Here is a 20935-nt window from a genome sequence, read left to right on the forward strand (position 1 = left end):
TCTGTGCAGCCCCTCTGCTTCACAGCCACCAGAGGAGCTCACCGCCTACCTGCACTTGCTTTTCAACTAGCCATTTGGAGCTTTGAAAGTCACTTGCTTTTCTTCCCAGCAGCTTCTGCTAAATGACAGGGCTGAGTAAAAACCTTTAAAGGGATCTGCTATCTGTACTGTAGACTGCTTTCCTTCCATCCTCATTCCCACATGAGTTCAGCTGCTCAAACTCAGGGGAACCCTTCAAAAAAGGACCTCACCAAAAGCATTAACAGAATTTCATTTCTTGCATTTATCCTTGCCAGATCATCAGAAAAGCTATGTTTTCAGTTGACAAATCTCTAGAATTAACTGCTCTCTTTCCTGGAGTGCTTCTAACAGACCAAAAGCATTGGGCAATCACAGCCATCTGCTTAATTTTTTACTTCCTTCTCTGCTGCTTCTGAACTTAACAACCCTTTTGATTTAATGGTGGTGAAGGCCAGGAGAGGCCCCGGGAAAGAGAGGCCTGATGGTACCCACCACTGCTGTTTGCAGAACTGCCTATTGTGCCAGCAAGGATGAACATTCTCTCCCTTTTTTAGCTGTGTTAAATAATATTAAAACCCAAACAAACACAAATCCCTTTGACCACATTAAGTACTTCAGGGTTCTTCCCTGCTGTTTCCACTTTCCGTTCTTGCTACAAGTGTTTAACCTGTCAAACAGAGGCCATTACTTGGGGCAATAAGTTAGTGAAGGAGGTAAGAAAATCTCAGAGAGTACTCATGTGTCCCTGCACACAGCTGCAGGTTTGTATTCACGTTTGGCTGTGGCTCAGTTGCTTTCCACTAAAAAATGAATAGTAGTATTCCTTTACCTCACAGCAGCTTTATAGTATATTGAATTTAGGACTACTAAAAGCTGACACACAGAGAAACATACTACTTAAACAGATCTGTGATGTATCACAGATAAATATAGAATATTTATCTGTGATATATTCAATACAGAAAAAATGTATTCAAATGCAAGCCTGGCTATTATTTTCCCTTCTTCTTTTTCTACAGGTGATGAGTATGGTGTCTGGCTTTGGTCCTCTCATCACAGCTGGCATCTTTTCTGCTACACTGTCATCAGCTCTGGCATCTCTCGTCAGCGCACCCAAAGTTTTTCAGGTAGAAATCCAAGCATCCACTTCTTTATACTCTATTTTACTTCAAAAATGAACAATTTAGTGGAACACTATGTGCCAAATGCAACAGATATTCGAATAACGCTGACATATGTATTTCTACAGAAATAGGCAGGTCTTATCATCTTCCTACAGACGTGGGCATTTAGGATTGCAGCGTTCCTTCGGTCAGAGCTCAGCTTGGTGGCAGGAGAGGGGGATGCACATGTGTTTGTTTTGTTAGCTTCAAGGCTACTTTCAGGACCACTACCTCCTGACAGAAAGCCAGCCTGTACCTCACGAATGCCAGGAATCTGCAGAACCTCTCATTCTTGTGCTGGCAGGTGTGCTGACACATGCTGTCCACAAGCTGTTGGAAGCAGCGACGCACACAGAATGGCAATGGAGAGCATGGGACAGACAGATAACTTGCACAGATCTGACTTCTGCTTCAGTTTCCATCAATTATATCTGTTTAGATACTCTGTTAATGTCTCTTCAAATCAATGAATAAGTGTTAAATGTCTGTGATTTTGTTTTGATACTATAACTTAGCAAGATATTCGCTTATCACCTTATTTGAATGTTTACATGCCATAGCAGTAGTCGTATTTGAGCTACTAAGATAGAATACATTTTTGTTTAGCAGAAGTCTAGTAAGCTGTCACTCACAGAGAATTTCTTCTGACGCAAGAATGCCCTGCTTAGCAGAATTAAGTTCTGATTTGTCCATCAGGCTCTTTGCAAGGACAATGTCTACAAAGGACTCCACTTCTTTGCCAAAGGATACGGAAAAAACAACGAGCCAATCAGAGGATATGTACTCACTTTTGTGATTGCTATGGCGTTCATTTTGATTGGTTTGTATACAGTTACATAAATGCAACAATCTGATGTTTTGAAATTCTATGAACTGATATTTTAAAACAATGATTAGCTATAGTTAGAAAAGATTCCAACTAAGTTAGCATACCCAAACTATGTCAAATATGGCAAACTTTGAAGATATATTTCTAGCTGATACTGCATAAAGAAGTGAAATAATTTTGACATAATTAGGAGGCCTGCTCTGCCAAGCCTTCTCCATAATTAGCTCAAAAACACAGCTCAAATTACTAGCACTGGCATCAGAAAAGCCCAGCTACTGTACTGAGTGTGCTATTGCTGTTAGCGGTACATTTGGAAGTGTTGAAATTTTAAAATTAGTTTTTCCAGGAATTTGTGTGTGAAATTGACACTGTGACACTGTCAATAAACAGAAAGTGTAGCTGAGAGAATTCGGATTGCCATTTAAAAAGCAAAACAATACATTTTAACTACAAATTAATAGTAGCCTTTTTAGAATCACATCTGTCCTCTAAATTACCTATTTAAAGTTCTGAAACTTACATCAGCTCCATGTCATTAAGAGGCAATCTGTAGAATCAGAGTGTCAAGTATAACCTTGCATAGTGTATAGATTATATAAATGAACAGACACATTGGTATGAAATGAAGTATATCAAGGTGACCTTGAATTACTACCACAGAAAAAAATACCAGAACTCTCTCTGGACAACAAATCCAGACAGTATACAGATTTAATGTATTAACAGGAAAAAGCTATACATAACTTAAGAAACCAGTACCTACATCTGAATTGTGTCTTGCAGCTCAGTTGAACACCATTGCTCCCATCATCTCCAATTTCTTCCTGGCTTCATATGCTTTGATTAATTTCTCCTGCTTTCATGCCTCATACGCAAAATCTCCAGGTGAGTTGGTATTCACTGGTGATTTAAGTGTGGGCTTCACAAACTCATCTCTGCAAGTTTTTGACTGCGTGTCAGAGAAAGCTGCAGTACCTGTAAAACATCTAAGCTATGTTATCTGAGGTTTTACTGCTCCCATTGAATACGATGACATTTTATTTATCTCCAAAAGACAAAAATAATGGCTCTTTCCCTTATGTTCCCTGCAGTTGTGTAAGATGAAAAAGGCTTTGGTGGATCCCATTGGAGCAAGAAAGCTCCTCCTTAGGGCGTTTTTCCCTTCACTATCAGTCAACATAGATGGATAAAAAAACCCATAGTATCTCTGACCACATAAAGTAAGCAAGGTGAAGTGGGGTCTTTATGCCCTCCACTGCCAAAACTACAGTGACATTTGAAGAAAGTTTGTAAGAACAATAATTGTGATGGAAGTGATGCAGAAAACACACAGAACAAGAACAGGTCCCCAAACCAACATCAAGATAGCTCTGCAGTGGCTAGTAGCAGAATTGTAGGGTAGAGTACAATGAGGTCCTGTACAAGGATATCTCGAGAGTCACTCTCTACATTTGCACAGCAAGGGAAAATACAGGCTTACAGGCACATGCATCACCACAGCAAAATAATCCACCTCAACAGCATCATTAAGGACTAAAGTCAATCAGCTGAGCAGCACAACTGTGAGCAAAAAGGAAAGACAATTTCCTGCTACTATGAATCAGTTATTCAATTCTAGAAGCAAGGAATACATTTTTGATTTCCAGTGTGAAGAAACCTGCAGTGGTAGCATAAATGCCTACATCAACTTCCTTCCTACAGATCTGCGTGGTGCCATTTGTTCAGAGGGCAGAAAAGATGAGCACTTCTGCTAATTACCTGCACAGCTGAACAAATGCAGATCTGATCTACATGGCCTTAAAACTGAGTAAAAATTACTTCTACAGACTTCTTATTCGTGCATCTGATTCAACTCTGCCAATACTTAACATTTTCTGACAAAACTGCAGCCATTTTTTTTTCTTTTCTCATTTCCTCCAGTTAATTTCTGCCAGTTCACAGTGATAGATTATTATAATTGCAAGGCCGCAGGACAGCAAATTTCCTCACAGCAGGACCTTCCCATTCCCTCATTACAAAGACAATCCAAGACAGGGTTGCTCAGCCTCTTCTTGTATCTTCAGTGTTTTTTCCTCTCTCCAAAAGGGTCTGCTCTGCAGAACACCTGGCAGAGACCTGCAAACCACGGAGGCTCACTGCTTGTCTCATTTTAATTGCTAGCAGGGGAGGGATTCAATGCTGCAGCTGAAAAGCAGCAGGAATAATATATCTTTAAAGTCAACTGCAAATTATTTTATTTTTATGCATCAAGGCCAGACAATTTCCAAGTTTAAAATACACGTGTACTTGGAATATTAGCATATACTCTCCTCTCAGCAAGCATTTAGCTCCCATTAATAAGTTCTATACATATGCATCAAAAGGACATAATAGCCTATTACTTGGAGTTAAAGGAAAACCTATTTTCAGTTCCGAATCAGTGAACTTTAATTTGGCTAAAACATGTATAAAAAGAACAGCCATTCAAAGCCAAGCTGGACATAGGAGAAAACAGATTATAGTGAAAGGCTTGCAAGCTCCAGTGCTCAGTGCAGATAGAAATCTACATCAGTCAATACCTGGAAGCACCTGTTGATACACTGCCTGAGAATTTGCATGAATCTCTCCCACCCCTTCTGACAGAACCTGAAATAAACGGCATATGGGTCTGTACGTGCAAAGTCAGTGGATTGGCATTTGCTCAATATATCTTCTTCCAATTCCCTCAATTCTCTTTAAACAGGTTGGAGACCTGCATTCAGATATTATAACATGTGGATATCACTTTTTGGAGCCCTGCTGTGCTGTGGCGTTATGTTTGTCATCAACTGGTGGGCAGCTCTCATCACTTATGTCATTGAACTCTTTCTATATATTTATGTAACATATAAGAAACCAGGTAAGGCCATGACATTTTGTGTATGTTAAGCAGCCTCGCTAGACTTTATCAGAACTAATTCTGCTTACAGAAACAGACGTTCCTTTTTCATCAACACCGTTCTTTAGAGGAAAGCCTGGACCACCATATTAAGTCCCACTTTACATAATATAGAGTAAGACAATATCCTGGTGAACTTTTGACTGTTAAACACTCATTTCAAAGATGGTTCAGGGCTTTGTATAAACATCCCAGTGCATCAGTTCACTCCCACATCTTTAATGAGAGTTTAATTTGGGCTTTTACCTTACTACCACTTGTAACTTTTCTCCATCCATCCACAAAAACTTGCTTGACTTTTGCTGTGCTCTTAGCTGTCTCATCTGGGACCCTCACTCAAAAGAGAAACCTGCTGCCCATTATACAACAAAAATGCACGCTGCATTATTTGTGAACTGATCTTTTTCCAGTGCCTTACTATAATTCCTCACTAAATTAAGAAAGATAGGAACATTTTACTGTTGAAAAACATTACTTAGTAGCTCAGTTAATCACGGGAGTGGTGCTTAGAAATCTGTGCACTAATGTAGTACAGCATCAGTATGAGACCACTTAGTCTTTTTTTCCATTTCCAAGACTAAATTAACCCACATTCAGATTTCAGTGCTAACCAACTGATTTACTTGTTCAGTAGAATAAATAATTCAAAGAAAAAAGATGAGTTTCCCAACATAAGATGTACCTTCATTGCCTATCTTGGGATAGCAGGTCCTGGTCTGTGCCAAAGTTTTCTTTATCTCTGTTTTCTCTATTTCTGCTTGCTCTCATACCTATTGAGATGGTATGTGGATCTCTTTCTGTAAGCATCAGCAGCTGTAGGGAATGCACCTGTGAAAAGACAGAGCATCTGAAAGTTGTTCTCCTTCTCCCAGTGTATTGCAATGTCCTTGCTGCAAAGTAGCAGCTAAAGGTCTGGTTAAATTCACTGAAGACAATGTACAAAAGCTATCCATTTCCAGCTCTCCAAGGATAATAACTTCTGTTCAGCACTCACCTACCAACAACTGAGTGGTTCAGAAAAGCCTAATATTCCTCAAAAGTTGTTTCTCATCTGTCTCCTCCCACCAAATGGCCGTACAATAGAGAAGAAAGGATATATATGACAAAATTGGTTCTGGAGAGCAACTTTTGACCCATATAGTAGAATAGAACGAATTGGAGCTGGTGATGGCGCTTCCTAATGGATTAATTTGAACTTCCTGAAGTTACATACCAAACGCGTTACTCAGGGCTGTCCATTTTATACATAGGAGAAGGGTATAAACTCCATGAAACAGAGAAGAAAATACTTATTGAGCAGAGGAAAAACATTGCTTATGCTTTACATTAAAAGAATGAGATGATTTATTTGCACGTTTGCATAACCAAACCTATTCTCACGAAGCACAAAGAATGATAGATCTGAATCTACAAAGCACAATAGAATGTACCCTGCTTCAGCTCAGAGGTAACATGACTGCTGACCTTTGTAACAGAACAGAGAAAAGCCCATGGTTTAACATGCATTATTTATCTTTATTATATGCAGAAGTAAATTGGGGCTCTTCTACACAGGCTCTTTGCTATATTAAGGCCTTAGACAGTGCGCTGGCATTAACTACAGTGGAAGATCATGTGAAAAACTTCAGGTAAGACTTCCAGTGAAAAATAGAATCATTTATTCAGAACAATTACATCTCCCAATTAAATACAACCTTTTTCCTCCTAACAGACCCCAGTGCATAGTATTAACAGGAGCTCCTATGATCAGGCCTGCTCTTCTAGACATCACACACAGTTTCACAAAGAACAATGGGCTGTGCATCTGCTGTGAAGTGTATACGGTAAGGTCAACTCATATAAATCTGAAAATTCAGCACCAGTGGGTGCTGCAGATCCCCATTACACATTCCACTCTCACTTAGCACACAGTGTTCCCACTGGTGCTGATGGGCTTCTGTGCAGACCGTGAAAAAGATTCGTACAGAGAATGAATTTTGTCATAAGCCCTAACAAGAAAGCTATCAGCTGACACAGAGCCTGCTGGTAAATACCTCATTGAGATGCATTTCAGAGTTCATAGCAGACAGACCAAAAAATGATAAAGGTTTGAAAAAATAAAGCATTACAAGTAAAGATTTTTTTTTTAATTGATACAGTAAGGCTAAAAAATAAAATAAAATTAGGGAGGCAGAGTTCTGTCAGGAATATAGCAAAAGAGTCAAATAACTAAGCTCTATTTCCAGCTTTGTCACTGATGTGCAGCGTTGGGATTTGGTATGTAATTCAGATCTCTGTGCAGTGGTTTCTCCAAAATTGTAACAAAGCTAATTTCTGAGGATAAACATGCTCTTCTCGGATCTTCTTAGAAGCAAAGTGTGTTTCTAGCTATAAATAGACGGGAAATTATGAATTTTAAAGGATGATCATCTAGACTCTCATTAGGACAGAACTGAAATAGATGGGCTCGTAGTGTAGAAGAGAAGATGTATTTTAAATATTACAACAACCTTTTGAGGGGAAAAAAAAAGGCTCATGGCACCAAAACGTGCTGCAGAATCTAACTAATGGAACCAGTCCAGGCAAGATAATGTATTCTTCCACATGAATATAAGAATAATTCATTTGATGCTGTCACTTTGAAGAAAGGGAGTACAGAAGAGCTACATGTGACTCTTTACAAATTGAACGTATCTATAAAAAAAGTGAAAGGCTCTAATCCTTTTCTACCGTACTTATTTGTAGCCTTTTTCCTGCATCCACTAAGTACAGAATCAAACAAATCAAATAAGATCCTGAAATAAACAGCTTCATAAAGTTGAGTTTCAGTAAGTTTCCTGGTTTATTAGATGTTTCTCTAATATTAGCACTTTCTACATAGAACTAAGATTTCACCACAGTCTATTAAATAACCTATATTTATTTTGCTAGCATAAGCTTTTTTTGCTATTATTATTTCTCCAGTAACATAAGGTAAAGTTAATTTGGTTAGTCGTGATGTTGTGACACAGCGAACCTTTGCAAAATGCACAACTATGATGGCAAGCAAATACTAAAATTCCTGGGAGTAGGAATGCCAAGCACTTAGAAGCAGTTTGCTGGCACAATACAAGCTTGTAAGATGCCTTACTGCCACAGAAGCTTGCAGGGCTCCAGAAAGAGCCACGACTGGGAACCCAGACACCATGTTGAAAACTACAGCGTGTATTATAACAAACATAGACTACTTGTCCCACCAATAACACTCCAAAGCTAGTGTATGAACTTCCTGAATGTAATTCTCTGAGTCCCATCTTCACTGTAGAAGAGCAAAACTACTGCTTCAGCTTCCTAAAAGACAGGATGAAAGAGAATAAACCAGGCCTCACAAACCTTAACCTCAAGCTTAAGAGCACAGATTTTTGAAATCAACTAAATTTCAGATACATGCTCCCACCCTCATCTCTGTCTTTCTAAATGCCCTGCTTACAAACTTGACATCTTCCCTGGGCCAGACCCTTTGGAGTACCAAATGCCAACACATTCTCCACTGATAAATCAGTGTACCAGGTCTCTTGACTTGGATATAGATGCGGATTTTGTCTCATTAAATTAGTGGATGGGACGTCATCAGGAAGGACCTGATGATAAATGCATTTACATCTTTAACTGTACTGCAATAACACTTCGTCTTTTTATTATCAGATATAACATAACACACATAACAATGTGCATTTAGATCTGCTGAGCTTTGTTTACACAATCAAGTGAGGGAGGGAGTTTATTCACTCCTAGGTTCTTCATCATAACTTAGATATTTTTCCAAGACATTGCAGCCCAGAGTAGTCCTTCTTTCTGTCAGAATCACTGTATTTAAGTAGTACTAACAGCCTCAGCCTTCTTGAGCAGAATGTGAATTATGTTAGCAGTACAGCTCTTTTCAAAGCATTGAATCTCCTTGAACTCTTTTGGAAATGTATTTTTTTTTTTTACTCTCTCCATTGGGTCCCACAGCAGACTAGGTAACACCTTCAAAATCACTCTATGATGTATAATACAAAGCCTTCTTAATAATATGTTATTGTATCATGCAGGGACCACGCAAGCTGTGTGTTAAGGAGATGAACAGTGGCATGGCAAAAAAGCAGGCCTGGCTTACAAAGAACAAAAGAAAAGCCTTTTATGCAGCAGTGGCAGCTGACAGCTTCAGAGATGGAGTCAAAAGTCTCCTTCAAGTAAGCTTTTTGTTTTCAGAACACACACAAGAGTAATACATCAAAGCATCCTTTTATGGAAAGCATTTCTGTTTGCTTGTCAAGAAGTCCCACGTATATAAGGAAAATGTTGTAAATAGAGAGGGCATTCTGGGGGTACATATATTTATAACACAGGTTATTTCATAATAAGATAAAGTTCTGGGCTATGGAATTATGAGATTAGACTGGCGGATTCTTTCCTAAATGAACAAAACGGGATTATTAAAAAAGAGAGAGAGTGAAATAAGGATCTACAGGACAACATGAATCTCTGTGCAGCTGTCACGTGATACACTCCGAATCAATTTGATTGCTTGGGATTACACAACAGATTAAGTATCTAAGAATGTTATTGCGTTCACTGAAAACTTAGTGTAATAAGCATTTCTTTTGTCTTTTTAACCGCGAAGGCTATCTAAACAAGCATGTGGCATTTCTCTCCTATTCTAAGAATACAGCAGACCACTTCCAAAAGTTCATTTAAATTAACTTAAATTTTTAAACTTAAAATGGTTTCAGCAAAAGTAGTACAGAGGCACTGTTTTTGTATTTACCATCTCCCTCTCCCTCTCTCTCATATCTGAATATTTAAATATGTAGGTACTGACACAAAATGTAGAGAAAATTCATTCTATCAGAACCTGATACGGATATTTCACCATCGGTTTATGTACTGTCTCAGCAGGAGATCCCTCTAATGCTTCTGAGAACTGTCATAGTCTGATCTTTTTCCTTAGCGTTACTATTTAAGCCACAAATAATTCCCTTCCAGCAGACAAAAGGATAACTTTATCATCGATCGCTATGATATCCTAAGGACATCTGTACTGGCTTGCCAAGCAGTGAATCATTTAAAGCAATGCAAATGTAATAGTGATACTCTAACTTTCAGTCATTCTGAAAGTAATGCCTCCTATTCGTTTCCATGGAAACCACAAGTGATACAAAGAGCACAGTAACACTATTAGAGCAAATTGTCAGCTACAAAATACTATTTCTCAACATATTCACCACCATTAGCTGATTCATGCAGATGAGCTGATTGAGATGCTCTTCATTTCATGGTGGGACAGTTGGGCACTGCCATGTAGAACATGGCTTGTGTTTCATATCACTGTCACCACAACTGAAATGTACCACCCACTGCCTCACTGTTTGGTCTTCATAAATGTTCAGCAAGTGTCAATGAATGTCATTTGGGTGCAATTTTTTTCTACAAGGAGGAATTCAATTCCACATCTTTGCTTCATATGCACTTCTATGCCAAACACCATTTTACCAGATTGCCCCTCTGCTGCCATCTGATGCAGAGCAACAACATGTAACGAAATATCAGCAGGAAGGTTCAGCCTCTACTGCCGTACCACCACCATCTGCTTCCTGTGGGCCAACATACTAAAATAGGAGGGATTAGTTTTGCAGCAGCCCTCATAAAAACAATCTCCAAGACTCTACATTTCTACCTATTTTCTTTTTGCTTACAGTAAAAATTGGCAAGTGTAGTAACTTTATAAGCTGGTGTACCTGTGGGTCTCCTCCTGGAAGTTCCCCATATATCGAGTATTTAGATTTCTGTAAGAGTTAGGTTACCTGAATACAGATCTGATAGCCCTTATTTTTTTGGGTTTTAGCATCCAGACTCAGTTCTGGGGACAATCTAATACCTTGACAAACCATTTGTTCTTGTTTATAAACTGCACTTTCATCTATAAAACATGCCCAGCTAGTTTGGACAGATAAGCCTTTGGAAAGAATATAACAAACAGAATAGAAACAGTTTCTAAGCTCAGGGCTAAAAAGGTATATTATTAAGAGGGTATGCCTTCTCTGCATATCTGAGGTGTTTAAAAAGAAGACAGGCCATCTACTGGGTATTCCAAATCTCATAAAAGCTTTATGCTATTACGTTAGAATGAGCATACAAACAGCACTTGAACTCTCTCGATTCCAAGTTATTGAACCATTTTAATAAGAGCATGTCAGAAGAAATGCAAATGAATGCTAATTTAGCAAAACTACATTTCTGACATCTAAAAATCATTTATAGTTGGAATGATTTAGAGCTAATCTTTTTACACGGGTACGAGCATGAAGGACATTCATGAAATGCAATCTAGACACAAGCTTCTCCAGTACATTACTTCGGTTATCTTTCACCATTACTTCTCATTTACAGTAAGAGAAAGTGTGTGTATGTTCTCAATAAGTGTTTTACTATTGACAGGCCTCAGGATTGGGTAGAATGAAACCAAATACCTTGGTGATTGGATTTAAGAAGGACTGGAGAAATGCTGCTGTCACACAAGTTGAAAACTATGTGGGTGTTATACAGTAAGTACCAGATCAGCATCACTCCTTTTTTACTCCCTCTATTCTGGATTAATACAGCATTTCCATACAGAATTTGACAAGTAGAAACAATGTAAGCATATACCTAGAGATCTGGGTTCAAAAATGCTAGCTCTAAAACAGAAATTTCTGTTCATTACAAAAAGCTCCACGGCTTCACGCACCTAGTGAGATCTGCTTAGCAAACATCTGGCACAATCAGAGATTATGTGGCTTGACAACATTACATAAAGAAGCTGCACCGCTGTCAGCAGTGCTTTTGCAGAACTATATTTTCCCTTTTTTTTTTTTTTTTTTGTAGGCAGAAGCTCAGTGAAAAACAACCCTAATGCACATACTTAGGGAATAAGAGAACATCATGGAATTCTTCTTTTAAGCCTAAGAGACAGAGAAAGAGCCTTGCATCAAATCTCTTGTGTGCCAAAGGCTCAGCAGCTCTGTGGGTTGGGATTTAGCCAGAAACAGTCATTTAGAAACAGCCTTCTCGGATCCTTGTTCAAAATTCACCTGCAAAGCTGCAGCAAAACCAACCCCACCTTTGTTATTTCCTCAGAGCAGGAAGAAAAAAATACCTACTGGCAACCTAGCCCCTAAAAAGAGTTGTATGAAAGACCCATCTTAAGGAATAGCCTATCTTTTCCCATACCCAATGGTAGTACCCTTACCTTTTTTTTTTTTTTTTTTTAAATAATGAGAAAAGAATGTTGATAGAACGATACTTAATCTTGGACAATACCTCCTGCAATTTTATCCGGAACAGCCCAGCACATGGCAGTAATAACTCCCACTGAGCACTAACACTTGAGCAGATGCTCAAGGTAGCTTTCCCCCACCAACATACCTGATACAAAAGGATATATTCTCTTCTTTTGCAGTGATGCCTTTGATTTTGAACTTGGCACGATTATTGTCAGAATCGGCCAAGGATTTGATATATCTCAGGTCCTCCAGGTTCAAGGTATGTGTTATCTCAACATCTGAATTGTATTTCACATGCACAATTGTTACAGGCTTTGCACAAAGAAGACTGATGAATACATTTAGTGTCATCATCCAGATTCTAGAGTGGTTTCTACACATGTGACCTCTACAGTTCCTCATTGCTTCTGCAGTTTCTATTCTGCCAAAAATTGTTGCTAAAGCCAACATCCACTGGCAGTTACAGAGAAGGCCAAGCCTCACAAAGTTGTAAGTTCTGCACATCAGAGAACTCAACTTCCAAAGCACTTCTAGCACAGTGATTTTACTGTGTCAAAAATCACACTGTGTCAGAGCAACCCATCACTGTGCAGCATGGCTGCTTCCTGCTTTTGACACATCTTCCTCACTGCCTACCTGAGACCTTTGGGCTGCTGGGAATTGGGAAGCTGTGCTTTCAGTGACCCAGAAAGCCACAGAAATCTTGAAAACACAAGAAGCATCAATTCTCCCTTCCACTTTTTTGTTCGTTCTTCCTCAGATTAGTAGTACATATCCCTCAAGAGGTGGGAAAACCTTTTGCCACGCTGTTCAGGGAAAAATGTCATATGGGTTGAAAACACAGAGAGAAAGCACACAGACAGCTGTATCTAAACAAAGGGCTTTCAAGAATGACATACACTGGTGGCCTTGGTTTTTCCTCTTTAGGACACAAGAGTCCTACTGCTTCTTCACAGATGCTGGGGAAGGAATGGCTCCATTTAGGGACCCCATTAGAACAATAATTATATTTTCAGTATGATAACTTTCCCACTTTCTGTAAGCTCGTCTACTTAAGCAGACAGATACAACCTAAACCTGGAGATGACTCCCAGCGTCCCACGTTCGCCTCACCAGAGAAAGTTTTTGTGTTATGAATTAGATGGTATCTATAGACAAGAACAGAGGTGCTCATAGGAAAGGAGAACAGCGACTCTCTGCTGCCGCCTGCTGCAAACTGCCTCCAGCTTCTCCCCACAGCGTCCCTGAGCTGCTGACAGGCCGTGCTCTCTCGGCTGCTGAAAGAGCACCCGCAAAGGACATAAGAATCCTAACTCAGCTAAATAAAACTGAATCTAGCTCCTCTCTAACCGTTCCCCCTCTCCCTAAAGAGGATGGATTCTAGGATAAGGCAGTCCTCAAAAGCAAATCACCTAAGAATAAAAACGATCCAGAAACACCTTAAAAAAAAAAAATAAAAAATGGGTATGCAAATATTCACCAAGCAGCCTCCCTGGCAGCCTGATGTGCATAGAGAGCTGCAGTACAAACAAGACCTTAAGAAAACTGTCCAAGAAGATCTATGCTTTCCTCAACACCTCTAATACCTCCAGTAGAACTTCCTATCTCTTTGCACGCTGTAAGTCAGAAACTGACTATTGGAAAAATACATTAATTAGAATACCAGTGAAATTATAGCAAGTACCAAGTGTTAAGACAGTACAAATGAGAAAGAGTTAGAAACAGTAGGGAAAAAAAAGAAAATCCTCAAATATACAGAAGTGTTTTGAAGCAGATGCAGTCTCGTCTCTGAAATGGAAAGAAATGATTATTCTCTATTTGCTATGAAATTCAGTTCAAGAGAGAAACTGAAAATCTATTTTTGAATAACCATTAAGTTAGTGGTTATCATCAGCTCTAATAATTAGAAGCATATGGTTGTCATGGATTCTAAAGTAAAAGAAATTATATTCATTTCTGTTGGCAACTGAGAGTGCCAGCAGTGCTTATGATGTCTAGCTGATGAGGTTTTTTCCTTTGTTTTAAAAACTAAAAAAAAAAAAATCTTAAAATTACCTCACTCTTAGCCCACAGACGACTCAAATGGAAGTCCTTCCCTCTTGACAAAAGCCTTCTGCAGGTAATTGTTTGTATCATATTAATTAGCACCTCACCATAATATATTCCACAATAACACATGGTACATTTCCTCAGCAGAGGTCTAATATTGCTAAGATGGAATGATCTTTTAGATTACTGAATTTATAGAATTGTTCAGCTAAATCTTAACTCTTTGCAGCAAATGCTAAAAGAAAAAAAAGATAAGAAATATTGCAGCATAGAAACTGATCACATATTCAGTATCCTTATATTTTTCCATGAATCTTGAGTCCAAATTGATGCAGCCTTCTTCTTAGACCAGAGGCCCAAGGGCTTAAACTGAATACATCAGCTTTCTCAGTTTAACAAAACAGCTTTCCTAAAGTGTTTTCAAATTCTTAATAAAAACAACCCACAAACAAAACTAAATACATAGTGTACTTCAAGTGACCATGAAATACAGTAATACTGAATTTGGCCTGGAAAAGGAAATCTGAGAAGAGTTAACTAGCACTTTAGCACACACCACTGCTGCAAAAGGCATGGGCGCTCCATGTTAAGGATTCCAGAGATGAATTCAGCTTCCTCCTCCCTACTGGTACAAGAACAAAGTACTTAAAGACTTTTCACCCAGCAGCTTTACATTTTGTACTAAGAGCTACAACAGCAATTATAACATCACATAACATCACTATTATTTCAATAAGTGATTTTATCTAAAGAAGAAAATGATGTGTTCACAGTTCCCTTACGTTTCCCAATATACAGAGGAATTAGAGAAGCTGGAGCAGGAGAGATTGGCACTGGAAGCTACAATTAAAGAAAATGAATTTGATGAAGAAAAAAGTGGCATCTGTGGATTCTTCAGAAAAGCCAGAAAGCTCAATATCACAAAACATGAAGCAAAAAATGGTAAGTTTCAAAAGGAGAACTTCTCCCTGACACTTTAATTCATCACACTTTCACCAATATGCAAAAACTGGACTTAAGCTCCAAGGCCAAAGCTCCCGAGCCACACAGAAGTTCCTGGAATGAGGCCTCTCCCGTGCAAACATGCCTTGGCAGCCATACTATAGTCAAGAATAGCGCATCCTCCTGAGGTAGAAGACCCTATGTTGTACAACACAACTCCTGCCTGATCCCATTCTCTACATAGATTTAAAAACATGCTCTCAGTTGAAAAGTCCATCTGTCAAATATAGTATGTAATTGTTAATGCTTAAGGAATACAGACCAAGTCTTATTTTTTACAAGCATTTTCTCTTTTAAACAAAAACACTTTCTTCCCCCTCTAAAGAAAACAGGAACACATGCAAAATACTCAGGTACGAAACAATCCCATTTTATTCAACATTAACATACACACGCACACACACACACACACACACACACACACACTATCCAGCTGGAAAACAGGTAAGAACAGCACTACTGCTCTATATTCTAAGCATAATTTCACAAAAAATGTACAAATGAAACTGGTGAAAATACTGAAAGTATGTATACAGCATGTGGTGAAATAACTAATTAACACAACATAAATGTACAGCTTATGAAATCAAAATTACATTTCAGATATAGTAAAATGAGACAGAAGTACAGACAAAATTAAAGGTCTCATTTCAGAATTGCTAGGCTGCAATGATAATGACCCACCTGAAGCTATGCTTGTATGCAGATAAGTATTTTCAGAATTTTCACCTGCAGAGTCTATTACATCTGGCTGTGCATGCAGTTCCTGAAGGTATCAGGAAGATCTACAGACTGAAAACACAAAATGTAGTTATTCTTTACTTCGCAGACTTCATTTTGCAGGCTTCAGTAGAATATATTCTTATTAAAAAAAAAATGCCAAGGAATGTGCACCCTTTCTTCAAATACCCTGCTTATTTAGTTCAGAAAGGCATAAAATATGTAATATGCTTTGGCTCTATATTTGAGATAAATGATGTTAATATTCCTGTGTCTGCATTTTGCTTAAACTCTTATCCTCCCCAAAGTTGTTGCACCTTCCAGCACAAATGTTACCACTGTAGAGGAAAGCACACAGCTCCTTTAGAACTGTTGTATATATGCTTTAGAAATACAGGAAACAGAACAAAGCAACCCGGCAAAGTATAATCTCTACAGAAGCCTGTCTGCTCCATTTATAATGCTGTTCTGACACGGTCTTTTTTCTAAGTCATTGGAAGAGAAGCAGTAATAAAGCCACAGGCTTCAAAAGATGGAATTAGAGATGCTGCTAGTGCATAGACGGGACCGTACCTTTTGACAGCAGCCAAGCAAAGAGCAGAAAACAAAGTTTGTTTTCAGTTAATAACAACCCTCTCAAGCACACAGAAGTTGCTATCCGTGCTTATGTTTCGTGCCTTCCAGTCTTAGTCTAACGTGTGTCCTTGCTATAACCAATTATCTCTTTGTCTTTACTGTTCATTTTATGAAATTCTGTACTTTACAACAGACAGATAAGCTTGTAAACAAAGCAAACACCAAGTAATAGGTATTTATTTCTAAAATCAATCAGATATTTCTTAATTGCTTTTGAAATTGCCAGTGAAATCTAGGATAGTTAACAAGATCCAGAGAACAAATAATCAGATAAACCTTTTGAAGACGTTACAATCCAGTGACACAGTATTACAAAAGCTCTGTTTCCTGTGTGTACTGGTACATTAGGCATCCATACTACTTGTGCTGTCGATTTACATAGTTTTAGAGTATAGAAATTATAGCAGAAGCAAGTCAGGTCTTTAAAGAAATACTTTACATCTGCTGAATTTTTAACAAGACAGACTAATAGAAGAAAGCAAATCCATGTGGCAGCAAACAGGTATTTTTCTAGTTTCCCACCTTGATTCAGGCAACAGAATGCAACCACACATTTCTGGAAGATGAGTTCTTGCTCCTTCAGAGGACAACAGCCAATTCTACTTCCATAAGTTTATCCAAGCACTCACAGATCTGAGGTATCAATTGGTTTAATACCTTTAGAATCTGATGGTGAATGTCATACAACCATGCCAGGTTAGAGAAGCAATTGACTGAGTTTGGATAAATGCAAACATATAGCTCGTTCCTAAGTAAAAGGCGAACTAGAGCAAAGTTAAACAAAATTTCACAAATCTTTTTTCTTCCTTATTTTTGTACAAAGGAATTGAAAAAACTACAGTGAATGTGACAAAAAAAATGTCCAGATGTTTTTTCTCCAATGGCTCCCTACTCTATTCAGCTTCTCAAAATCCCTGCCTCATTTTCTTCTCATTTCAGAGAGCACCATTAACACAGTGCAGTCAATGCATGTGGGAGAATTCAATCAGAAGCTTCTAGAAGCGAGCACTCAATTTAAAAAGAAACAAGGAAAAGGCACAATTGACATTTGGTGGCTGTTTGATGATGGAGGTAAGGAATTAATGTAAGAACCACAGGAAGAGAGATTTCTCTGTTGCCACGCAGAAACATTTGGGAATTTGCACAAAACTGTTTTACAGTGATGTAGTTAAGTTTATCTTGATATACTTTAAACAGACAAAAAGCATCTCCAACGCTGGCAGTGTTAAGGATGGCATTTTTACCATACAATGCACTAATTCTGTCTTCCTGCAATTTTCTATGTTCATCTAGGTCTAACAATCCTAATTCCTTACATTCTAACTATCAGGAAGAAGTGGAAAAATTGCAAATTAAGGATCTTCACAGGAGGAAAAGTCAATAGGATTGAAGAAGAAAAACTAGTGTAAATATGCCTACTTTGTCTCACTGCTTAAAGAGTTTGAATTGATGAATATAATGCATATACAGCAGGAAGCTGGAATTACTCAGCACTACTGGTTTGCTGTAGCACGGGTAGTTCTAAAAGAAAAACAAAGTACCTTACAGAAAGGTGCTGAGCTTATGGCATGACCCTTAAGGCTCAGCATAAATAGAGATTACTGAAGAAAACTCACATCCAGATATTTTCCCAGTGACAGCTCATATTCCCTTCTCTGAGAAGAGCACTCTGCACACTGTAATGAGATTATCATTTGTTTTATGGGATTTACATGAGATTATCTAGTTAACAGTAAGTGAAATTGCACATGATGCTTCTCATATGCAACTACCATAGCCCACATGAATATAATTAACCATAGTAAAAATGTAAGGAAGGTAAAGATCAAGTTAATCCATTTAAGACCAAGTTAGTTAACTTTTTTAAGAAGTCTAGATTTCATAATCATTTGCCTTCAAGCAAATGAAAGGTACTCATATAAGCTTATTATCATCACTGTATGTAGGAGCTTTCCTTCTGAAGCACTTTACACACTAGAGGCACAGCCATTTCACTACCAAGTGAAGTAGGCAACTCAGGATGAAAATCTGGGGTGGATGTTACTTCTTAAAGAAATATTAGCTCTGTGTAGTTAGTTATCTCCATTTAAAACACAGTGGAAAGCAGGCTAGATAGATGCAAGAACAGGAGTAAGAATTCAGCCAGTATCTCTAGGATTACAGCACCATGCCCATCAAGACAGCTGCCACAGGTTTTGCTTTCACATAAGGAAATCCTTTATGGAGGAGAGTTCCTCCTCACTGCTGTGGTACTGCCAGTTGTAAGGACTACTCTAAAGTTAACATCCTTAAGTAGAACAGATATGTACACGTTTGTAAAAAAGAAATAAATACAGGAGTTCCCAACCATACTTATACCAAAGGCAAAACTGACTTAACTGATTCTCTACACTCAGTATGAGCACACAAAGCTGTAAACTATTCCTACTGTCAACTGGTGCAGAAGAGCACTGTATTTTCTTTTATGAAAATATGGAAAGACAACACTTGAGTAGATCAATATAAATTCATACATAAAAATATTTTAAGTATTTCATATCAACATTCTGGATCACGTTTTCACTAGAACATACACTACCAGTATAGTTCTTACTCCATCTTACTGTGTTTTTCCAAAATGTAAACACACTTCAGTTTTCGTTATTTTCATAGCTCATCATTTAAATAAATTACACTAAAGTGATCACATCAATCCAGTTCTGTAATTGGAAACTGAAACACTAACTAGGGCATTTAAAGTACTTTGTCATATAGTTAAAGATAATGAGACAAGTGCATTTGATATCTTAACTCATTTACGAGTACTCCTTGATGCAAGGCACTCAGAAATACAGTGATAAAATATTATCTCTTTTGTTTTCAGGATGGCTTCACTTCTAAGCAAATTTAGAATAAAATTTGCTGACATTAATATCATTTGTGATATCAATATGAAACCCAACAAAGAGAGGTAAGAAACATTACCAAAATGCGTTATTTAGCAGCAGGCATTTATCAGGAGCTTGTTTCTTGTATGCTGAGCTTTGAAAAAAAAAAAAAAAAGAAGAAGAAGAAATAACAGTCACTTTATTGCAATCATTTCCCAAGTACTGAGAGCAGGAAAAAAGAAAATAACATTTTAACAATCACAATCCAAAGTGTCAAAACTATAGACAGCCTTTTTCTTCATGTTGCAATGATAAGACATAATTTTAATGAAGACTAACTAGACACTATACTTAAGAGCCACTACATTTAACAGGCATTTTATAATGGCTTTTCATATCCATTAGTTTGCAATACACTTCATCATATTATCCAGTCAGTCACAGTTCTCTTCTCTGCTAACTCACTTTCCTGCATTTTACCATGCATTCATACACTTAATAACTTCCTGGTCAAAAAATAAGCATACTTGTTCCTTTCCCCTGAGAATAATATTATAATACACCCCCATAACTCAAATATAATGAAGTTCAAATGCATTTTTTAAGAATTTTATTTATCTATGGAATTGATGCTCTCAGGTAAGTTAGGAAGTTGGTAAGATGGTGCTCAGGAAACTCCACCTCCAACTGTATTAGCTATGCTCATTTTCAGACCGTGCCACTACCAAACATTTTGCTCTCCATTGCAAATTATAGAAAATAATAACAATAATAATAATAATCTGACCTTCACAGATGTCTCTCGGTTTTCTAGGCTTGTATTCTAGCACTTTATATAGTGATGCCTTCCAAAAACACATTACAGGAAGCCCTTATTTCAGAATCTGTTGTAAAAAAGCCCAGTGCAAAGGGTAAATGCACCTTCTCTCTTTTGCTAAGGGGTGCTCTGCTCACTCATATAACATATGGATTTCTCCTTCCATGCATGGGAGATTATCCAAGGCATTCAAGAGTCCCTGCTTTCTAAAGCATCTCTCTATCGCAATAGCCTATTTCTTCTATTTTGTGTATACAAAAGTATACAGTGCTTGGTCAGGGAACAACTGAATCCTAATTTACAGTGTTGCTCTTGGTCCTAAAGAATCTCTGAGAATGTTCTCATCTTACTATCCTCTCTTCCAACCTGTCCCTCAGTCAATAGTCCACAGATACTTCAAAGGGCTCCTCTTCTCCCCCAGAGCCTTCCACTGAGCTGAGGTGCAACTGAAGGTTAGTCTCTTAACTCTTTTAGGCCCCAGTTTACTCCACACATAGCACAGAATATAAAACACACTTACATTAACAAAAATAGAAACACATTTGCATTAACATAACGAACTTCCCGGAGTCTCTGTGGGATTATAGAAATTTCCAACAAACGGACACGCAGGGATGCGTGGCAGGATGATAAAATTCTCCAGATAATCAAA

General features: G+C 38.0%; 1 protein-coding gene and 1 long non-coding RNA gene across 7 annotated transcripts in view; one reads left to right on the forward strand and one right to left on the reverse strand.

Moving 5' to 3' along the window:
* Positions 1-20935, forward strand: part of SLC12A1 (solute carrier family 12 member 1) — a 49136-nt gene that overhangs the window by 24057 nt on the left and 4144 nt on the right. For 5 of the 6 annotated variants that reach the window (XM_040706503.2, XM_004943799.5, XM_413814.8 and 2 more), the window contains 13 exons: positions 1041-1148; positions 1881-2004; positions 2797-2898; positions 4736-4891; positions 6459-6558; positions 6642-6753; positions 8983-9123; positions 11369-11475; positions 12369-12451; positions 15040-15183; positions 17539-17670; positions 17893-18004; positions 19463-19549. In XM_040706503.2, coding sequence (XP_040562437.1) covers positions 1041-1148; positions 1881-2004; positions 2797-2898; positions 4736-4891; positions 6459-6558; positions 6642-6753; positions 8983-9123; positions 11369-11475; positions 12369-12451; positions 15040-15183; positions 17539-17670; positions 17893-18004; positions 19463-19549 — 1508 coding nt within the window. Of the gene's footprint in view, positions 1-1040; positions 1149-1880; positions 2005-2796; positions 2899-4735; positions 4892-6458; positions 6559-6641; positions 6754-8982; positions 9124-11368; positions 11476-12368; positions 12452-15014; positions 15184-17538; positions 17671-17892; positions 18005-19462; positions 19550-20935 lie in introns of those variants that run through there. The other variant, XR_005862688.2, reaches the window with a different exon arrangement.
* Positions 1-20935, reverse strand: part of LOC107054178 — a 46426-nt gene that overhangs the window by 10011 nt on the left and 15480 nt on the right. The window contains exons 4-7 of the long non-coding RNA XR_005862690.2: positions 19564-19620; positions 15928-16035; positions 5613-5758; positions 2777-2988 (exon numbers count right to left, since the gene is read on the reverse strand). This is a non-coding gene — a long non-coding RNA (uncharacterized LOC107054178). The remainder of the gene's footprint in view (positions 1-2776; positions 2989-5612; positions 5759-15927; positions 16036-19563; positions 19621-20935) is intronic.

Source organism: Gallus gallus, chromosome 10, assembly GCF_016699485.2.
Source record: "Gallus gallus isolate bGalGal1 chromosome 10, bGalGal1.mat.broiler.GRCg7b, whole genome shotgun sequence".
Lineage (NCBI taxonomy): Eukaryota > Metazoa > Chordata > Aves > Galliformes > Phasianidae > Gallus > Gallus gallus.